Genomic DNA, 20778 nt, shown 5'->3' on the forward strand with positions numbered 1-20778 from the left:
GTAATAGTTCTACAAGTTCATTTATGAACATAAGGTATAATGCACAAAAACTACCAATCTGGATCAACCATCTAAAATAAACAGCAGAGTCCACCAACAATGACCTCCAATATTTTTAGATGCCAATGTTTTTTTTTTTGGCAGCTAAAGTTTTCTGAAGTGACTTAGTGGAGTTTTATGTTTTAACACATTCTGATTAATAACATCATCCCGATAAAAAGTCTTAAGATCGGGTACACACTACAAGTTAGTCAATTCAGATTTGGGACCGGTTCCCCTTCTACCGAGAAAAGGAAGAAAAGCCATCAAGATTTTTTTATGTTTCTATAGATTACCTTACTAGATTTTTTGTGGCATGGAATTTTATTTATCCCCTAAACTGCTCAGAATAATGTAATGGCTGCTCCAATTCCATATCTAAAATTAAACATGTTTAATATTTACGATCTCATACCCTGTTGTGTGGGTGAAAGTCAAGGAAAGTCGATCACGCAGGCTATGGACTGTCGCCAGTTGTGTAAAGTTGTGTTGGACCACAAGATACTTTGTGAGATTTTAACCTTTGGGAGTTGTGACTCTCGTTGATTTGTGAATTGATTCTATCTTTGTTTGATGTCATGTGTGGCGTCTTTCACATTTCCAAAATGTATTAAAATTTTAAAAATCTTTCAGTGAAGGCGAGCCTTAAGCTACAGCTAGTGTTGGCACTCAAGCACTGGCTAATCATTTTTCACTGGTGATTGAAAATGATTGGAAGTAATTTAAATTGTGTAGTAATGTGAGCTGAAAGTGGTTGAATGCCAGCCTTAGCTATTTCAGTGATGATCAAGCTGGTATGACCGTCTAAATTTAGTTCCTAATTTAGTTCCTAAATAGTCTAATATGTTCCTCTCAGTGGAAGTCTACATTGAAAGACATGTAGTCTATGGCTATCCATGAAATCATCTCTTACATCTGTCATCATGTCTTCCTGCATGGCGATGTCTATTATGATCAGGGACGTCTACAACGTGGAGTTTCTGTGCAGCTGTGTCGCTCTTTATGTTCCGTTTGTGTTTACTATCGGGAGTTTGCACTCCTACTAGCTAGAGCAGGGGTTCTCAAACTTTTTGGAGCCAGGGAGAAAATTGTCCATGGCACCCTCATTATTGTAACACAGATTAAACCACATTAGTGATGTGTCATGATCAAAAGCTGCGGCTCTGAGAGCCGGATGCTTTATTAGTGAATCAGAAGAGCCGGCTCGCATCTAGAGGAGAGCCGGCTCCCAGTTTTTTCCTTTCGCTGCTTAGCTCTCTTTCGCTCAGCCCTGCTCTGCTCACAGCAGAACTTTGTTTTGATTGGTCAGCATGGCGGCCATGCGGCCAATCACATGTGAGGATATAGGATACAGGTGATGGAGGGAGACTGTGTATCCTGCTTCATCTGTTCCTTCAGAGAGAGTCTTCTTGATGGACCGGGCAAATACTCACTGAGAGGAGAAATCGGATCAGCCATCCAAGCTGAGGCATCACATTTTTTCTCAATGCCAACCTGCGGACATTGATGATGTTTGCTGAGTTTGGTTCTGGTTCTGTTCTGCTTCTGTTCTGGTATGGTTCTGGTTCTGTTCTGTTCTGGTTCGACTTTGGATAGATTCTGGTTCAAGTCTGGTTCGGTTCTCTGGTTCGGTTCTATTTTGGTTCTGGTTCGTTCGTTCGGTTCGGTTCCGATTTGGTTCTGTTTCGTTTCTGGTTCAGTTCTGGTTCGGTTCGGTTCGGTTCGGTTCCGATTGGTTCTGGTTCAGTTCTGTACGGTTCTAGTCGGTTCTGGTGCGGTTCTGGTTCAAGTCTGGTACGGTTCTGGTTCGGTTTTCTGGTTCGGTTCTGGTTCGGTTCTGGTTCGGTTCAGTTCGGTTCTGGTTCGGTTCTAGTTCGTTTCTGGTTCGGGTCTGTTCGGTTCTGGTTCGGTTCGGTTCCGGTTTGGTTCTTGTTCAGTTCTGGTACGGTTCTGGTGGTTCAGTTCTGGTTCAAGTCTGGTTCAAGTCTGGTTGCAAGTCGGTTCGGTTCTAGTTCGGTTCAGTTCGGTTCTGGTTCGGGTCGGTTTGGTTCTGGTTCGGATTCTGGTTCGGTCCTGGTTCAGTTCTGGTTCGGTTCTGGTTCGGTTCCGGTTGGTTCTGGTTCAGTTCTGGTTCGGTTCTGGTTCGGTTCTGGTTCAAGTCTGGTACGGTTCTGGTTCGGTTATGGTTCGGTTCTGGTTCGGTGCAGTTCCGGTTTCTGGTTCGGTTCTAGTTCGTTTGCTGGTTCGGTTCTGGTTCGGTTCTGGTTCGGTTCAGTTCCAGGTTCTGGTTCATTTCTGTTTCGTTTCTGGTCGGTTCTGGGTCGGTTCTGGTCGGTTCTGGTCGGTTTCGGTTCCGGTTTGGTTCTGGTTCAGTTCAGTTATGGTTCTGGTTCGGGTCTGGTTTGGTTCTGGTCGGTTCTGGTTCGATTCGGTTCTGGTTCTGTTCTGGTTTCGTTTTGGTTCTGTTTTGGTTCTGTTCTGGTTCAGTTCTGGTAGGGTTCTGGTCAGGTCTTGTTCGGTTCTGTTTGGTTTCTGGTTCGGTTCTGGTTGTGTTTGATTCTGGTTCTGTTTGCATGAGTTTTGGTTCTGTATGCTTAAGTTTAGTTCTGGTTCTAAACCTAACCTTAATCCGAACCCTCACCCTAACCCCAACCCTAATCACAACCCTAACCCTAACCTAATCACAACCCTAACCCTAAGCAAAACCCTAACCCTAATCCTAACCCTAACCCTAACCCTAATCACAACCCTAACCCTAATCATAACCCTAACCCTAACCCTAATCACACCCTAACCCTAAACTTAATCCTAACCCTAACCCTAATCACAACCCTAACCCTAATCAACCCTAACCAACTCCTAACCCTAAACCCTAATCACACCCTAACCCTAACCCTAATCACAACCCTAATCCTAACCCTAATCACAACCCTAACCCTAACCCTAATCACAACCCCAATCCTAACCCTAATATCAAAACCCTAACCCTATCACAGCCCTAACCCTAATCACAACCCCTAACCACCTAACCCTAATCAAAACCCATAACCCTAATCCTACCCTAACCCTCATCAACAACCCTAACCCGAATTCACAGCCCTAATCCAACCCTAACCTACCCTAATCACAACCCTAACCCTAATCACAAACCTAACCCTAATCACAACCCTAACCCTAATCAAAACCCTAACCCTAATCCTAACCCTAACCCTAACCCTAATCAAACCCTAACCCTAAACTTAACCCTAATCATAACCCTAACCATATTCACAACCCCAACCCTAACCCTAATCGAACCCTAAACCCTAATCACAACCCTAACCCTAACCTAATCACAACCCCAACCCTAACCCCAACCCTACCCCTATCACAACCCTAACCCTAATCACACCCTACCCCTAATCATAACCCTAACCCTAATCCTAACCCTAACCCTAATCACACAACCCTAACCCTCACACTAACCCTAATCCTAACCCTAAACCTAACCCTAATCATAACCCTAACCATATTCACAACCCCAACCCTAACCCCCACCCTAACCTATTCACACCCTACCCTATCACAACCCTAACCCTAATCATAACCCCAACCCTAACCCCAACCCTAACCCTATTCACAACCCTAACCCTAATCACAACCCTAACCCTAATCACAACCCTAACCCTAAGCATAACCCTAACCCTAATCATAACCCTAACCCTAATCACAACCCTAACCCTAACCCTAACCCTAACCCTAACCCTAATCCTAACCCTAACCTAACCCTAATCGTAACCCTAACCCTAATCATAACCCTAACCCTAACCCTAATCACAACCCCAACCCTAATCACAACCCTAACCCTAACCCTAATCACAACCCTACCCCTAATCAAAACCCTTACCCTAATCACAACCCTACCCCTCTCCCTAATCCTAATCCTAACCCTACCCTAATCACAACCCTAACCCTAACCCTAATCACAACCCTAATCCTAACCCTAACCCTAATCACAACCCTAACCCTAACCCTAATCATAACCCTAATCCTAACCCTAACCCTAATCACAACCCTAACCCTAACCCTAATCACAACCCCAACCCCAACCCTAATCATAACCCCAACCCTAACCCCAACCCTAACCCTAATCACAACCCTAACCCTATTCACAACCCTAACCCTAACCCTAATCACAACCCTAAACCTAACCCTAATCATAACCCTAACCCTAATCACAACCCTAACCCTAATCCTAACCCTAATCACAACCCTAACCCTAATCATAACCCTAACCCTAATCCCAACCCTAACCCTAGGGTTAGGGTAAGAATGGTTTTGTAAAAAGAATAAATCACAAAATTGGGCATTATAAGTCTTCTCATAAAACACTGTACGTAAAAGGGTTTCAACACAAACCATTATTTTTTCAAAGTTAAGGTAAAAGATACGGCTAGATCCTAATTAACACCCGTTCGGGAGTCAAAAGAGCTGGCTCTCTGAAAAGAGCCGAACTTCCCATCACTAAAGCACATGCTTACTACCATTTGCACTCTTAGTTGCCCATGGAACTATTTGTATTGTAAAACGTATCAATGTAAATACTTCAGACCTGTACCATAGTATAACAGATAACACTTCAATTTGAATCAAGTAAATCCCACTTGTATACTTTAAAACAGAGGGTCATTTCATTCCTTGTTGACTCAACATGACAGCATTTATACTTTTCAAATAATTGTAAACGCTTTCAGAAAATTAACAGCAGCAAGACTCACATATCCCTTCGAGCCACCAAATGGTATCATAACAATGGTGTATGCTGTTTTATAATGACAGCACAATTTTATGATTTACTAGAAATGTATTCAAATTATTTCACGGACCCCCACGCTATGGTTCGCAGACCCCCAGGGGTCCCAGGACCACACTTTGAGAACAACTGAGCTAGAGTACGGTAATTGAGCCAAATGTACCATAAAACATAAACAAGATTACCCCGTTTTCCTGTGAATGCATGATTATGAAGTGAAGGAGAAAAGATGTGAAAAAAGTTGCGCAGTGTCGCTGTCTTTTCCAGCACAGTGTGCACTCAACTTTCAATGAATGGGGATGTGTTTTGTTAATAGGGTCAGGTCGCACGCAGCCATGTTGGAATAATTTTCCAGGACTATCTGTGATTTTCCAGGACATTTTATTTTTTCTCCCATTTTCTAGGTGTTTTCCAGTACTGGAAAACTGGTCAACTGTTTTCCAGGTTTTCCAGGTTTTCCAGGACGCGTGGGAACCCTAATAGTGACTACTTGACAGTGTTGCTATCTACTGTCACAAAAAGATGAGGAGTGGCAGGACCACTAACCAGGAGCAGATTATGCTCATCCTGATTTGCTGAGTTCTTCACACAAACTTTAATTGTGAGGACAGTTGAATGGTTATGCTAATTGTATCCCATTAGAAGGAAAAATCTGTGCAAAACATAACCCAATGCAGTGAAAGTCTAATTAATACATAACCCAACATTTAGACAGTAAAGACAGAAAGACATAGCAGACGATCAAACCATGACTGATGAAATAATTAATATTCAAAGGATGCTTCTGTGGCCTGTTTTACATTTTGTTCTTCCTTTCACATCGGTTATGCTTGTGTGTAAATGGCACATGTGACAGGCATGAATAATTATCAATACATGGTATGCATTAATGTGTGTGTCTCAGATAAATGGCTTCCCCAACAGAGGAAGTGCCGAGGCAGCTAGCAAGAAAGAAGCACAGACAAGGCCATGAATTTTAAAAGGTGAATCTAAACTTGAACAATTAGTCGTGTCAAGTTACACAGGTCTCAGAGTACACAGACTTTTATCAGAGAACGAAAGACACCCATTGGAAGTAAAAGTAGAGAATGAGCTCAAATATGTGACTCTTTGATCTTGTGCTCTGGTCTGTTAGCACTTAACACAATCAATTCTGCATTTATTATAGTCACAAAATCATTGATTTGACTTCTTCTGTCCTCATAGTGTTGCAGTGTGTGTTAATGTTTGTGGTAGAGGATTCACAGAAGATGCCCTGCACTTTATATCATACACTAACAGGACACGTAGTAGTACATAGAATTAATGGGGCTGAGAAAGTAGGTCTCAGACATAAATGACTACATGGTGTGTGCGTGTGTGTGTGTGTGTGTGTGTGTGTGTGTGTGTGTGTGTGTGTGTGTGTGTGTGTGTGCGTGTGTGTGTGTGTAGTGTGTGTTCTGTGTACGTAGTGGGGGAAGGGATGCTGACTTGGCATGTCCTCCATGTAAATGCAACGTGATTAATGGACTCACCACCCAAATTGGACAGGAGTGCAGAAAAAGCTTCAACAGCACAAAGAGAAAAATAGACCTTTACATGTCCTGTCCCTCGATGAACACTCATAAACTACAAACAACACTGATGGAGGGAGGATCTCTCAGGATGTCAGCAAACTACAGAATCATTCCTTGGTCTCATGACACAATGAGTCCTGCCACTGTAGGTTTTGATTCATGGTTTAGCGTCTGATACATCATTTGTGATATGATATGATATTGTTTTGTCTTCTAAACAATGAGATTGTAAATTCTGCATATGAAAATGTTACCATTAGCTGCCTGTTGACTCAATCACCAATGCGTTAGCTTAACTGATGACAGATAGCTGCTCTTTTAAGGTTGTTTTTAAGGTTTTTTAATTCCTTACTAAGAGGACAGGACTGTGTCAGACGGTGGGATGTCAAGTCCCTGGTGGATTTGTGAATCAATTCTATCTTTGTTTGACGGAAGGAAGTAGATGGGATTTGAACCCATGCTACTCACTACTATAGAGGACTTTAGTGTCTGTAAATTGAGTACATGATTTAACCACTGAGGTAAATTGCCGCCCTGACCAGCGTTCATTTTGTCAATGACAATGTTGACAATACGGGTGCCATTGGCCCAGTGGTCTAAGCGTGCACCCATATACAGTTGCTATAGTCCTATAGTCTTCATCCCAGTGGTCGCAGGTTTGATTCCAGGCCTCTACCATTTGCTACATGTCTTCCCCTACTCTCTGCTCCCTGTATTTCCTGTCTCTCTTCAGCCGTTCTGTCCATTAAAAGCGAAAATTGCCTCAAAATATACCTTAAAGTCGATAAGTTTTCGTTACTGTATTATTTTTTCATGACATGACATGTCATGAGTCATCCTGGGTTGTTGGAGTTATATGATCCCCAGTGTGAGTGTGGCCTTGCTTGGTTCTCTCTCTCTCTATCCAAACAATTACCTACAATGTACATTTTAAGTTCAATGTATAACCATAAAGCATGGTTAGTGTTTTCATATTTCCAATTTCAAACTTGGCCATGAATCTTACAGTTCAGTTAATCGTTCATTTGTGCAGCAATAAGGCTGATAAGAATTTTATTGCCACGAACGGGACCATTTTTTTCCAGCTGGAAAAATTAATCATTTTTAGATCAATTAAATCATCTTTAAATCATAATTCTGCCATGTTGTTTATTTCCTTAGTTACTAGCCAGTTAATAATAATGATATACACTTGGTGGCTATTCAAATCATGATCCCTTCAGGGCAAGCTAGATCTCGAATGAAGCAGTTTTAGTTGTGAACAAGCGTTCCTCACTGGCACGTAACTACATTCTGTTTGGGAAACGGTGTTGACCGGGCCAAATCAACTGGAATCTTTCTGAACATGAGGGGAACCAGAAACATCTGACTTGTATGAAACCTGAACTCGATATCCGTCTAGTTCCCAGGCTGAAATTTATAGAAAGCAGAATTCTGTCAGCCTCATCTTTGAACCGCTGATGCAGTGTGTATTTCTTTTTTGTCTTATTTTCCTGTCTGTTTAGTCTCTCTTCCACTTTGTGTTTTGTCGTCTGGCCTCCTTTTCATCGTCTGTCATCTTCTCTGGTGAGCATCCAAACACAGCCAAAAACAATGAATCATCGTTATGAGTAATCTTGATGCATTACTTTATGGGATCATATTTTGTATGGTTTTATGAGTCATCCATGCAAATCATATCATCATACCACCATGCTGTCCAGAGCTTTGAAGAGGCTGCATAAATCAAGTTTTAATTGTTGAATCATTTAATTTATTAGTGCATGTCATTATCGACATCCTTTTGGAGTGCTGGCATTTAAGTTTATTAGATTAAACAGCGCTGCACACATGGGCTGATAACAGATGATTGAGAGCCAGATGAAGATGAAGACACATAACACGCACACACATACCAGATCCCTGCACACTTTCATCACACTTTGAAGCAACACATAAAGGTGGAACTTAATTTTTCACTGTAAAGATCAAACTAATAACTGCATTATTATTTAAGCATGGATATGAATAATTCCATCTGTTAAGGGAAGGTAGCAACAATCCTGCAGAATGCTAACCACCTTTATACATCAAGCTGTCATGGCAGAGGTGAATATAAAAGGTATCCATGCTCTGTGACAGTTATAAAAGCAGCCACAGATCATTTCGCCTGCTGTGAGACTTCATCTTCATCCACATCAAGGCCCACCAAAACACAGTCTACAGCACGGTCTGCAGAATGTATTCATCAGTTTCATCTTATGCTGCCTTATTTAAAAATATATTACAGGCAAAGAGAATATGATAATGTTGGGCATGTCATCCAGATTGAGAAATATGAACCCACGTGATTAAAAAACCTGATGGGTTTCCTCAATCATTAGGACACAGATTAACACACCATTAAACTAAAATAATGTCTCTAAAGGCAGACTTTACTTTGGTAACTGTAAATGGAAGCTGCAATTAAATAATCACATGTTTTAATTCACACCGGTAAAGCAATAAGACAATCACACCTCAGAGGTTAACAAATCTAGAAAATCATCAAACCTGGATGATAAAAGTTGCAACTTTTTCACCTGTTTTAATAGATTTTGCAGATACACTGATGTCACTGCTCAGGCCCTGAGACCAGCAGAAAGTGAATACAGTGCATTAGGGGGAATTCATTAAGAATAGACTGCGGCTGTTAATATCACCACAAACTGCACATCTTTTGCCCCTGCGACAGTGGATATCAAAAGTCTACACACCCCTGTGAAAATTCCAGGTTTTGTGATGTAAAAAATTGAGACCAAGATAGTCTGCTCTCTGCTGACCATTGCTTTTGCTGTAAGATGCAACTAAGGAAATTTCAGCAAAACCCTCCTGAACTACATTTGGGATTAATCAAAGTTACTTTAAATTATGACAGGTGTATACTGACTACTATTGGTCATGAGTTTGAATGTGATTGGTTAATTCTGGACACAGCCACATCCCCAGTTATAAGAAGGTGTGTACACTTATGCAAACACATTATTTCATTTTTTTATCTTTAATTCTTCCCCCTAAAACAGGGGTGTCAAACATGCGGCCCGAACGACTTTGCAAAGTGAAAAAATTACAGATTAGACATTAACTGCAAATTTTCAATAAAAGTAACTACTATTTTAAATTTGTCCTCTGAGGGTCGCATACAATCATAGTGCTGATGGAGCGCACCTGAACAGCACTTTTTCCCGGGACTTTTTTCTCAAAGTGAGAAAATAGATTACTTGCTGTTTGCATAATCCGGTTGAGATTCATTAAGTCTTTTTAGAGCACTATAAGATGATCCACTAACTACTAACACTAGCACAACACCCCTGCATACAACACTGTCCAGCAAGCAAACAGTTCCTTTCGGAGCTGAGGTGTCCAGGATAGCCAACTTTACCTTCTTCATTATTATAATCTCTCTGTTCTTTGCAGTAAAAATTACACTCTGTGTCAGGTGAATGATAACTTGTTTGGTGTGTTTGTAGCAGGTTTCAGTGCTTAAAGAGTAAAATGTTCTGCCCCACTATGAGACTCATCATGGAGAACTGTTTTTGTAGAAAGATAGTTGATTACATTTCCAGCACATACTTGTACTATTTTGCACTAAAACAAAGGGAAAAATGTAGAGTTGTCGTTATTTAAAGGTTATTATGTTATGATTTCACTGGTCCGGCCCACTTCAGATCAACTTGGGCTGTGTGTGGCCTCTTAACTGAAATGAGTTTGACACCCCTGCCCTAAAATATTTTTATTTCAATTGAATTCTTCATGTTATAGGTCACATTAAATGTGGAAAAAGTTTTGACATTATTTATCTTAGTCTCAATTTTTTTATTTCACAAAACCTAGCATTTTAACAAGGGTGTGTAGACTTTTGATATCCACTGTATCTTTTCTGTCTCAAGATATAGTAGACAAATCAAATTTCCCTGATGATATTGAAGCTCAAAATCGGTCAAAAGTTCTACAACTTTTAGCAGTCTGCTCCAGTTTTGGGCCTGATAGTGACTGATGTGAGCTGCCATATCTCCACTTTGAGCTGTGGAGAGCTGCACTGTGTGCTCTCATCCTGACAGTGCTAAAGTCTATCCACATATGTAAAGGGCTGAATACAGTGGGGAAGTGCCTACAACTTTATTGTGGAGATAATTCATGACAGATGTGACACAATTTTCAAAGTTTATATCCAGAGTACTTCCTTGAGCGAGCTAGTAAAAAGCAGCTTGTTCAAATTATTCATGGATGGATGGATATATAGATAAATCATACATACATACACACATACATTCACTTTCGATGTAATGACACAGATTGTATACGCAGGGCTTGAGCATCAGACAGCTGGAGTGTGTACCTGTGTGAGCTGCTCCAGCCTCTGTTTGGCCCCCTTCAGGACAGGATCTGTATTTCGCACGGTCAGCTCTGGGTTCTCCTTCTGGGCTTTTAAGCTGCTGCCAACCACTCGACCTGCATAACTACAGAGAGAGACAGAACAAGACACTGACATGCAGTACTTTATGTCCCAGTTCTGAGTGTTCATGTGTGTGTTGTTCTTCTGCCCCAGTTTTCTCACTAGTCATAACACTAGTATGTTAACTCTGAGTTTATGATTCACTGATTCAGTAGATGTACAGGGACACATAGACGCATTCATAGACGCTCACACACACACACACACACACACACACACACACACACACACACACACACACACACACACACACACACACACACACACACACACACACACAAAGACATGTTCATTTTTTTTACTTCTGGCAAAAAGAGAAGAAAAGAAACAGAGCAACTTTATTTCAAAAAGAGGGGGCAGTTGAGACATTTAGCTGTAGTGATGTGAGCTAATCTTCTGTCAGACTGTTAATCTCACTAACCTAGTTTAAGTCATTACAGAGTTTTTATCAAGAGGTTTGAAAACGATTCATTTTTGTAGAGGAAATCATTAAAAACGTAATAAAGAGGGAATCTACTGCAACTTATTCCTTTTCGTATGCAAAATAATATGATTACCTCCCTGCATTTTCAACCTCCATGTAGTTGCTGTTTGAAGAGTAAAAAATGAACCCTATCATGCACAAAACGGACAACTATTTAAATGCCATTTTTCTTACAAAATGCATGGGATTTGATGGAATAGTTTAACATCCCTGATGGCTGCCAACATCAGTGGGCGTACTAAGGCTCAATCCCAATCCACCCCTGAGCTACCACTTAGACCTACACCTTTTGCATGTTTTGCACGTTCATGTCAAGAGGTAGGGCATCCTGATCCTTGTTGAGATGGAAGGACAGGGTAAAGTGTTAGAGAGAAACATGGCCCTTCAAGTTGAGATTTGTCACTCCAAACAGAGTGTTTTGAGAAATCACCTAGGATGCATCGTGAATCATCGACATGATCGCTTTTCAAGCACATAAGAAATGCAGAAATGTATTTACTTTTACTTTTTGTATTTACTGGTTAATAAGACTTGAAAATGATGATAGACATTGTATTATCTTAGTTTAATGTTTTTTCAATGTATTATGTCATCTTTGGAACAAGCATTAAAATAATTGCTAGTATGCTGATGTCTTGGTATAGCTAGCTGGCAAGCTAATGTTGTGTCTGTTTATGTAAATGCTGTTGTTGGCTACTCATAATGAATCAGGGTCTTAATGGGCTGCTGAATTTTGTAGAGGAAGACTTCATCAGCACCCATTTTAACTCCAAGGGGAGCTTGAAAACAAGACATAGGGATAAAAATGAGAAATAGGATTAAGCCTAAATCACCTTTTACACTGCCACCCACTGGCCAGCTGTTGTAAGTGTACCGTGCATTTCTCGAGATGTAGCTGGCCGACAGAAGGTCTGAAGTGCCAAGCAGATCACGTCTCGCAGTATAAATCCATTAGACCTTGTTCGCTCTGTTTGCCCCTCCTAAACTCTATCCTCGCTGCCTTTACATGGCTGCCAGCGCTAATTCATGTGAATGCATTTTAGTCATGGGTACATGGAGTCAGTCATGGTTGGAGATGCTTGGAGAAAGTCGGTCTAGATGATGTCATACTTACACTGTCGTCTTTGTACGGAAATGTCATAAGACTTGATTTATTCATTCTAGTTTGAAAAAGTTTGATAGACGATACATTCTTTTCAAAACTTATCAATGTGTTTGTGAGCAGAGATAACACTCCAAACAGCTATGAGTCACACCAATTTACAGAAGATATCAAATTATTTATAGGTTTCTGAGAGTAACAAGAAAACAATGTTGTCCCTTTGCAAGCCTTTGTGCAGGAAGTCTCTTTTTTAGGGGGTGATGCAGCACACACTGCAACCCAACTTCCTTTGCCCATGTGTTAAATTCAGCTAAAGCCAAGATGACCAGGTTGATTCCAATCCTGGCAAAAGTTATAATAATTGGGATTTATTCAGCTGCCTTGCACTGACATGGCATTCATAATCGGCATGTATCCGTGCTCATGCAGCGGAAGAACCCAGCGAGGTGCGTCCGAAAATAGTGCCAAAACAAAGGGGGTTTCTGACGGCAAACTGAATAGCTCCAATTTTTCAACTGGTGCATGCATTTGCACCGTGATGAGTTTCTGGACAATATTTTCTTAACTTAATGGAAATTACGCAAAATAGGTGTCCTCATCCACAGGGGATTAAAGGGGAAGAGCTCACCAGCACTCATTGTGGCTAGCAGAAGCACTAGTGTAATGTAACTCAAACAACCCCACTTAAAAAAACTGAAATATCCCTTTAAGGACAGAGGTTTTCGATCCCTGGTCCTAAGAGTCCCTAGGCAAGACACTTAACCCCAAACTGCTCCCAGTGGCTGTGCTATCGGAGTGTGAACGGGAGAAGTTAATACTGAAGTGCTCTACATAGCAGCCTCTGCTATCAGTGTATGAATGTGGTGTGAATAGTTGAATGTGACATGTGGTGTAAAAAAGCTTTGAGTGGTCAGAGACGAGAGAAAGCACTATATAAACACAATCCAGTCCAGTCCATTGTTATTGTTTTCAGGTCCTCTTTCTAGAAAACACTTTCCACCTTATTCCACAGACTATGAATTGCTTCCTTTTCTGCAGACGCATGCAAATGAGATGTCATACTCAACTAGTTTATTTGAGGAACTGGGTATGGTGGCCTGCATCTGGTGTATGAAAGTCATCCGTGAGTTTGATCCCTGATCAACTTGCATAATGATGTTTCTTTTTGTGGTTGGCTGTGATAAAGTCTCACATCATTTTGTCAGTGTGGGGGATGCAGTGGGTGGATCAAAAGGAAGATGAGGCGAGAGAAAAGCAGAAGAGAAGAAACAGTAGATCATGACTCATATTTTTCCCAAGTCATAAAGTTCCAAACCACCTCTGCTAGCTAATACAATCAGCCATCCGCTCAGTAACCGCTCGGTCCACACCCTCTGCTACACAAACACATCAGGCTGTGGCAACAGGATTGTGGGAACCAGAGAAAAGGCACATGGTGAATATCAGTGAATAAAAAAATGACTAGTCTAATGCCAGGAGATGGTGTGGTGCTGGAGACCCCAGCCTCTGGAGCCATGCTAACCCTGCTGGTTTGGAATCAAATCCCACCACAAACTTGATTCTGATACATGAAGTCTGTAATTAAGCGTAGTCTTCATCTTCTCACACAGATAGTGTTTTCTTGCATTCATATTTCCCGATAAAAAAATCCTCTCCTGGTAATTTAAGGTCTCATTCAAGTGAAATTGTTCATGTCCCGAGGCCTGACTCACAACTTAGTCTGGTTCTCTTTGCTTTATTAATCCTGGCATTGGCGATCGATGATAGCCAGTCTCACAGAGGTGCTTATGTATGAGCTGTCTCTGTGAGAAATGTTTTCCAATCCTGCTTTGAGCGAGTTCACACTAGATATGCAGCCAATCGTGTATGACATTAGCAGATCAAAAGCTGTATGCTCAATTTGAGAGGAGACGTGACTGCAGACTCTCGTGGTAAAATTAGATCATTAAGGAAGGAGAGACTAACATGGTGCAGACTGTAGAGGGAAAAAAACAATACAGCTCTATTATAATAAATACAATCACTAGAAATTAAACATAGTAAATAAACAAAAACATTATATTGCTGACGTTGTCAACATACTCAGACTGGCTATGGGAAAAATAATTACTCTCTTGTGTTTTATGATGAGATGCATTATGTTGTATCTGCTGCCAATGTAGAGCGGATTACTGGAGAAGAACTGCAATGTCAACAATTAGAAATAATAGCTCCAGGAAAAGAGATGAGGGTCACAGTGAGTGTGACTCTATACACATTAATGTGCTGGAGCTACTTTGCAGAAACTATTCACATATTTAAAGATGATTTGTGGTTTAAGAGTTTTTTCTGTGTCCAGATAAATCTGCTGCACAGCTGAGACAGAGAGGCGGAGAAAGGGTGAGATAGAAAAAGAGATATAGATCAAAAAACAGAAAGATATAGAGTGAGACAAAGAGTAGTGAGAAACACAGAGAAAGAGAGATACACTTAAGAGATAGTGATACAGACAGAAAAAGAAAGAGAGCTAGGGATAAAGAGATGGAAATAGAGAGGTAATGACAGAGATATGAATAGATAGAGCAATCAAAATAAAGATGGGTTGGTGTATAAAAAGATGAAGAGATAGAAATAGGGGAGCATATACAAACAATAGATACTGATACTGAGATTGAGAGATAGATCTGTAGATAGAGAGAGGCAGAGGCAAGATATAAAGACAGTGACAGATAAATAAAGATATAGAGAATAGAGATGTATAGAGGGATTGATAGGAATACAGAGGTAGAGACAAAAAGCTAGAGCAAAGTGTTATCAAGAGATAGAGAGATAGAAAAAAGATGTAGAGCTAGATATTGAGAGACAGAGGTAGAGAATAAGAGTTCAAGTAAAAGAGAGAAAAAAGAGAATGAAGATAGAGAGATTGAGAGAGAGATGTTGTGAGATAAAGATGTATGAAGAGAGAGCAGATGGATAGATAGATAGATAGATAGATAGATAGATAGATAGATAGATAGATAGATAGATAGATAGATAGATAGATAGATAGATAGATAGATAACACAGTAACGTACTTAAAGGCACAGACCATATTATGTGGTCTGTTTGTTGTTGTTGTTGCTACTTAAACAAAAGTAACATTACAAACGCTGCAGGGAAACTGCTAACGTCAATAACCAAGGCGCACCACTCAGTAGAAAATGATTTTTAAGGTCATCACATATTGACTGTCACTGTTCATCCTATATGAGACAGCCCACATGATAAGAAGAGGATGTGATGCTACATGCACTGATTTCAAATATCAGATTGAGTCAGACTCTGATACAACAAAATGACATTGAACCGTGCGTATGTATTAACGCATGGTGTTTAAGATTCTGTTAATCCCTCTAACCTGAAAGAGCAGAATTCGAGAGGAAAGAGGATGAAAAAATATCAGGGAAGGAAAAGGGTGAGGAGGAAAGATGAAAAAAGCTCAATAAAAAAACCACACTGTGCCCCAGGGGGAAAACCCAAGATTCCACAGACTGCAGGAAGGATTTGGGGGATCAGGGTAACACCACAAATCTAATGAATTGGCTACACACACCAGAGTGTCATCACCTCACAGATATCCTGGATTATTCACGTTTCCTTTATTTTCATCATAGCTGGAGATGTTTGTTTTCATTAATAACAACAAAGCTGAGAGAGAGTGACAGGCAATCGATTTGACCTTTGTATGTTCAAGATTGGGGGAGCAGAGTTGCTCTTTTACCACAACACCCTGTTTATAGTTACACAAACGTATGAACAGCTAATAAGAAGAAATGGACGCAAACATTAGGAAAAAAGAGAAACGGATAATAATGATGCACCAACGAAACAGCAACTATTCAACATCGCAAGAAACATACAAAGAGTAATTATGCAACAAGACACTTTTAAATAAACACTAATAAGGATTATTGTCTCTGTAAGTAAAGGGAGACAAATCAACCTAATCATGAAAAATGCAGCAGAGAGTATTGCAATTATCTCCAGTAATGAATCTGAGTGCTTAATGGTAAACTGAGTCTAAGGGCCTAAAGGTGGGAGCAGCACCACATAGATTACATCCACTTTATCAGGCTGCAACGCAGAGGATCTGAAAGACTGACTTTCTTTCAGCCCACAAAATATATATAAACTTAAGTGGTACATTTTCTCATAGTGATAGATTTAAAGTATTTATGTGGTGTAGATCTTTGTAATTAGAATCACTGGACATTAAGTATGGTGCTTGATGTATTTGCAAACATATCTTCATGGATATATGGATATTGCAGTTAAATAAAGAGAGGTTGAACTGAATCAGAGATACAGCATAGGAGTGTATCATCTGCATAAAGGTAAATTTGTTTATCAAGCAGGAAAGAGATCTCAGAAAGGACTGTTTTAAATTCAGATTAAGCTTTCTTTGATATCTTCAAATTACAGTACTCAGATTAAACTATTCCTAACCTAACATACTGAGGCCATAATTATAAAAAGCTTTGACTTTTAAAGAGGACCAACTTTGTGATACTGAAGTGCTTGGTGCAAAACGTAGTGCATTGTGTGCCTAAGAATATATTCAACACTTAAGAATTCAAGAATCAAAACTTTAAAACTTCTAATTCCAGAAGAGGAAAATCTTTGGGATAATTGAAGTATCTGAACTGAATCAGCAGCACAGTATAGTAGTGTATCATCTGCACAAAGATGTACCTCAAAGAACGGGCATGAAAGAGATATTTCAACATCGACGTGGAGACAAACATGCAAGTGTGCTCAGGAAATTCAGGAAAATATTAGGAAATACCTAACAGAGGGTTCAGTTATACTATACTCTGTTATACTATCATGTAAAAACCTTGTGGAGTGCTGGTTTTGGTTGTTCCTTCTATTTGAATGAAATAGCATGCTTTAAGAACTATACTGCAGCCAGAAACCAGGGGGAGCACTAAGTTTTGGCTTCACTGCTGAGGGGAGGTGATGCACTGCCCATGTTTCTATACAGTCGATTAGCATTTTGTGCAAAGGTTACTGAAGTTGGAGGTAAACTGTATTGAATTGCCCGTAAAAGCGAGATTGTCAGTGTAGCGACAGATAACATCATATGCTTCTTATCAAAGAGGAGAAAAAGGTTCCTGAACACCTCTCAAGTCCAATATGTGCTGTCCTGCTGGCTGCATTAGAAACTGTCAGCGCAGTGAATGAGCCATTGGTCAGATAACAGAGTGAGGGTATCTGCGTCTGTTTGACAGACACAGATGGTAACACTGCAGAGACACTGCTGCAGACGACACAGAGAGGTGTGACTGTGGGTGACACTTAATAAGATCTGGTGAACGACAGACATAAATCACCAGCAGCACCATAATGACAAAGCTGCTCTCTGCTGTTGCCCTCAGTTACAGCGTGGTTGTTAACGGTAACACACACAGGGACCATTCTTCTGTCTCATCCCTGCAGCTAACCTTTAAATGTGTCTGAGGTTGCTCACCCACACGCACACACACACACACACACACACACACACACATAAAGCACCCAGTAAAAATGAAATTACCTGAGATAGTGATCTGATCTGAGGGAGGTGTGTAATTATAAGAGTCACAACCTCACTTGTAAATCTAGCTGCATTCCTGTGGAGTCATTTACATAGCTCTATAACACACTCACACAATAGCACATTATCCTGACACCTGAGGCTCAGACCTGGATCCCTTGTTCCACATAAGGGAGTGATACGCTGCGGTTTGGATTGGTTTGAGATCCCTTCACTTAGTCTCACTTTCTCTAGTCTTCATATTCTTTCCTCACCTCCTCTGGAAATGTCGTTAGCTGTGTTTGAACATTTCTCTCATTAAAAAAGTAAAAATGGCGGATTCAAAGAGCGAATCAATACATTAAAATATACATAAAAACATCGGGTGTGGCAGCTTCTCTGAGGTGGAAGCACAGCTATTGTCATGTCACTTGATGGTAAGATGCTGCCCTCTACTGGAGAAAGTCTGCTACTACAGCTCCACCTGTGTATCTATTGAGAACAGCTAAGTTCACATAAACAGCAGAATCAAACATAATAAACCAACATTTACAATATTTGTGACAATTAAACCTCCTGCTTTAATAATCTTGTGTGCATGTCTTTTATATCTTGAGATTTAAGAGATATAATGAGCAGATCATTAACCCTTATTGTGCTTTTGTATTTTATTCATTATTCTGTCCAGTCAGTTCTATCACCTCAGAGGTCATTTGGCATGAGAGGAAAACTATTGTTTATGTTTACATTTTTATAAATCCCTCAGGGGGTCCACTTTGGGAAGCACTGCTCTAGAGTTCATTTGAACCATTTGTCCCCCTGCTGTGTAAAGATCAGAGACCTTCATAGAGAGAGAAATGGCTGTTTACATAGCTTCAGATCAGGAGCTGTGACATTAAGTACAGATAGGAAGCTGCTCAGTACAGCTGTGACTTTAAATGTTATTGTTTAATAAACAATGTTTTTTATATGATATGTAGAATGGGTTTATCATAGATAAGAAAAACTACCTTTAGTGCCTATTAAGTGACAGAAAGCAGACAAGATGGTGATGATGGCTAAGATGATGCGCTTGATGTACATGTGAGTATTGTTTTGGATAATATTGCATGCTTATCTTTGTCCCAGTCACTGATGTTTTATTGACTTTAAATGAGAGGAACCAGTATGAGGTCATTTTGGTTTCATATCCTGACTCTTGCTAGAGACTAGAACTACAAATACCACTACAGCGGCCATGGCAGTCATTGTGACCATTCACATAGTATGTGCCTATAATTCAATGATCAATAAAAATCAAAGGCTCATATTCTTAGCGTGTCTTAAGATGTACATTTGTATAGCAACATCACCAAAATGTATTTAGATCAATTGTATAAGCCCTGATGGAGATGTATGAAATGGATACACTCTTTGTTTGAACTCCCACAGGAAAATAATATGAAAATTAGCACATTTGCTTTATAATAAACAGGTTTAGAATTATTTTTTCTTTACATGGGCAAAAAAAAACATGTAGAAAAATCTACTTACAGCATCACTCTGCAATATTGTATATAATGACAGATACATATCCATAAAGGAGCTCTCTTTAAAACTGAAGGAGGATGTTTTTGATGGCAGTAATAGTACATAACAAAAGTGGTCTATGATGCATCCGACTATCATGACCTTTATTGCCACTCAAGGTAGAAAATGTGAACTTATTTCTATGATTTAGAACTTTAGTAAAAATCTCAATGTTGGAACAAAAAAGAAACAGATAGGAATAACCTGCAGTTAGATGGGTTGTATTTTGACAAAATTGTGACATTGCAAAATTTTAAAAACAGTCAAAATAAGCATGTAGAATTACTTCATCATCCCAGTTAGTTTGATTAAGAATTATTCAAAGAACAGTTTGAATTGAATGATCACAAGTCCCACTCTCATCCCCTCAGTGCTCTGCTCTTTGTATACTTCATGTGTGTAGGTGGACACGGTGGATTGGTCAGGACTGTTTGGAGGACGGTCTGCTGCCAGCTGGGTCCTGCCTCGCCTCGCTTAATATCCGACCTGAGGCCTTCAGTTTGGGTTGGCAGCTAATAGCAGTGTTTACTTTTTGGGTCTCCAAACTGTTCAAGTTGTTCAGGGTTACTGTTTCGTGACGGATTCTGAGACCGAACATTCAGTTGTTGAATGTTGCATATTAGAGTTGTAAATTGTATCATTAGTCTTACATTGTATTTAATCAATAGAAAGTAGCACAAATGGACTCACTGTTTGTTTTCATACAAACTTATTAGCATCTTTTCAACTGAATTTCAGATGTTACTTTTCACATTAAATTATATATATTTTTTATTATTTCGTAGTCCATCGTGGGGATAAAAAAAAACCTTGAGGCTTCTATTTAAGATGCACTTAGGTATTTATGTCTTGATGCCCATCTCTCTTTTTCTCACACACTCTCACCAACACAGACATTTGTAAGTGAAGTGGGTCAGAGGGCGGAGGAGATGAATGGAGGTCTGAATAGAAGGATGGAGAGATGAATGGATGGCTGGATTAATGAATGGATGGGTGGATGGATAGATGCAAGAGAGAAGAAGATGTAAAGGGGTCAGAGAGGCAGAGACTGGCTGAAATCCAACACGGGCCGAGTGTAACAACTCTTCTGTAAAACTTTACTCTGAAGTACGCTCCATGGATTATGACAGTGTGGGGATAAATCAAAGTATCAAACTTTTAGTGTAAAAAAAAAACAAAGCTCATGATGATGATGAACAAGAGCCGGAAGTGACTGCCTCATATTGCTT

The 20778-nt window shown here is 40.0% G+C and overlaps 1 protein-coding gene across 1 annotated transcript in view; it reads right to left on the minus strand.

The window, feature by feature from the left end:
• Positions 1 to 20778, minus strand: part of LOC117826168 (glypican-5-like) — a 76586-nt gene that overhangs the window by 30933 nt on the left and 24875 nt on the right. Inside the window, exon 8 of the mRNA XM_034702056.1 lies at positions 10745 to 10865. Coding sequence (XP_034557947.1) covers positions 10745 to 10865 — 121 coding nt within the window. The remainder of the gene's footprint in view (positions 1 to 10744; positions 10866 to 20778) is intronic.

The sequence above is a fragment of the Notolabrus celidotus genome, chromosome 2 (assembly GCF_009762535.1).
Source record: "Notolabrus celidotus isolate fNotCel1 chromosome 2, fNotCel1.pri, whole genome shotgun sequence".
In the NCBI taxonomy this organism is placed as follows: domain Eukaryota; kingdom Metazoa; phylum Chordata; class Actinopteri; order Labriformes; family Labridae; genus Notolabrus; species Notolabrus celidotus.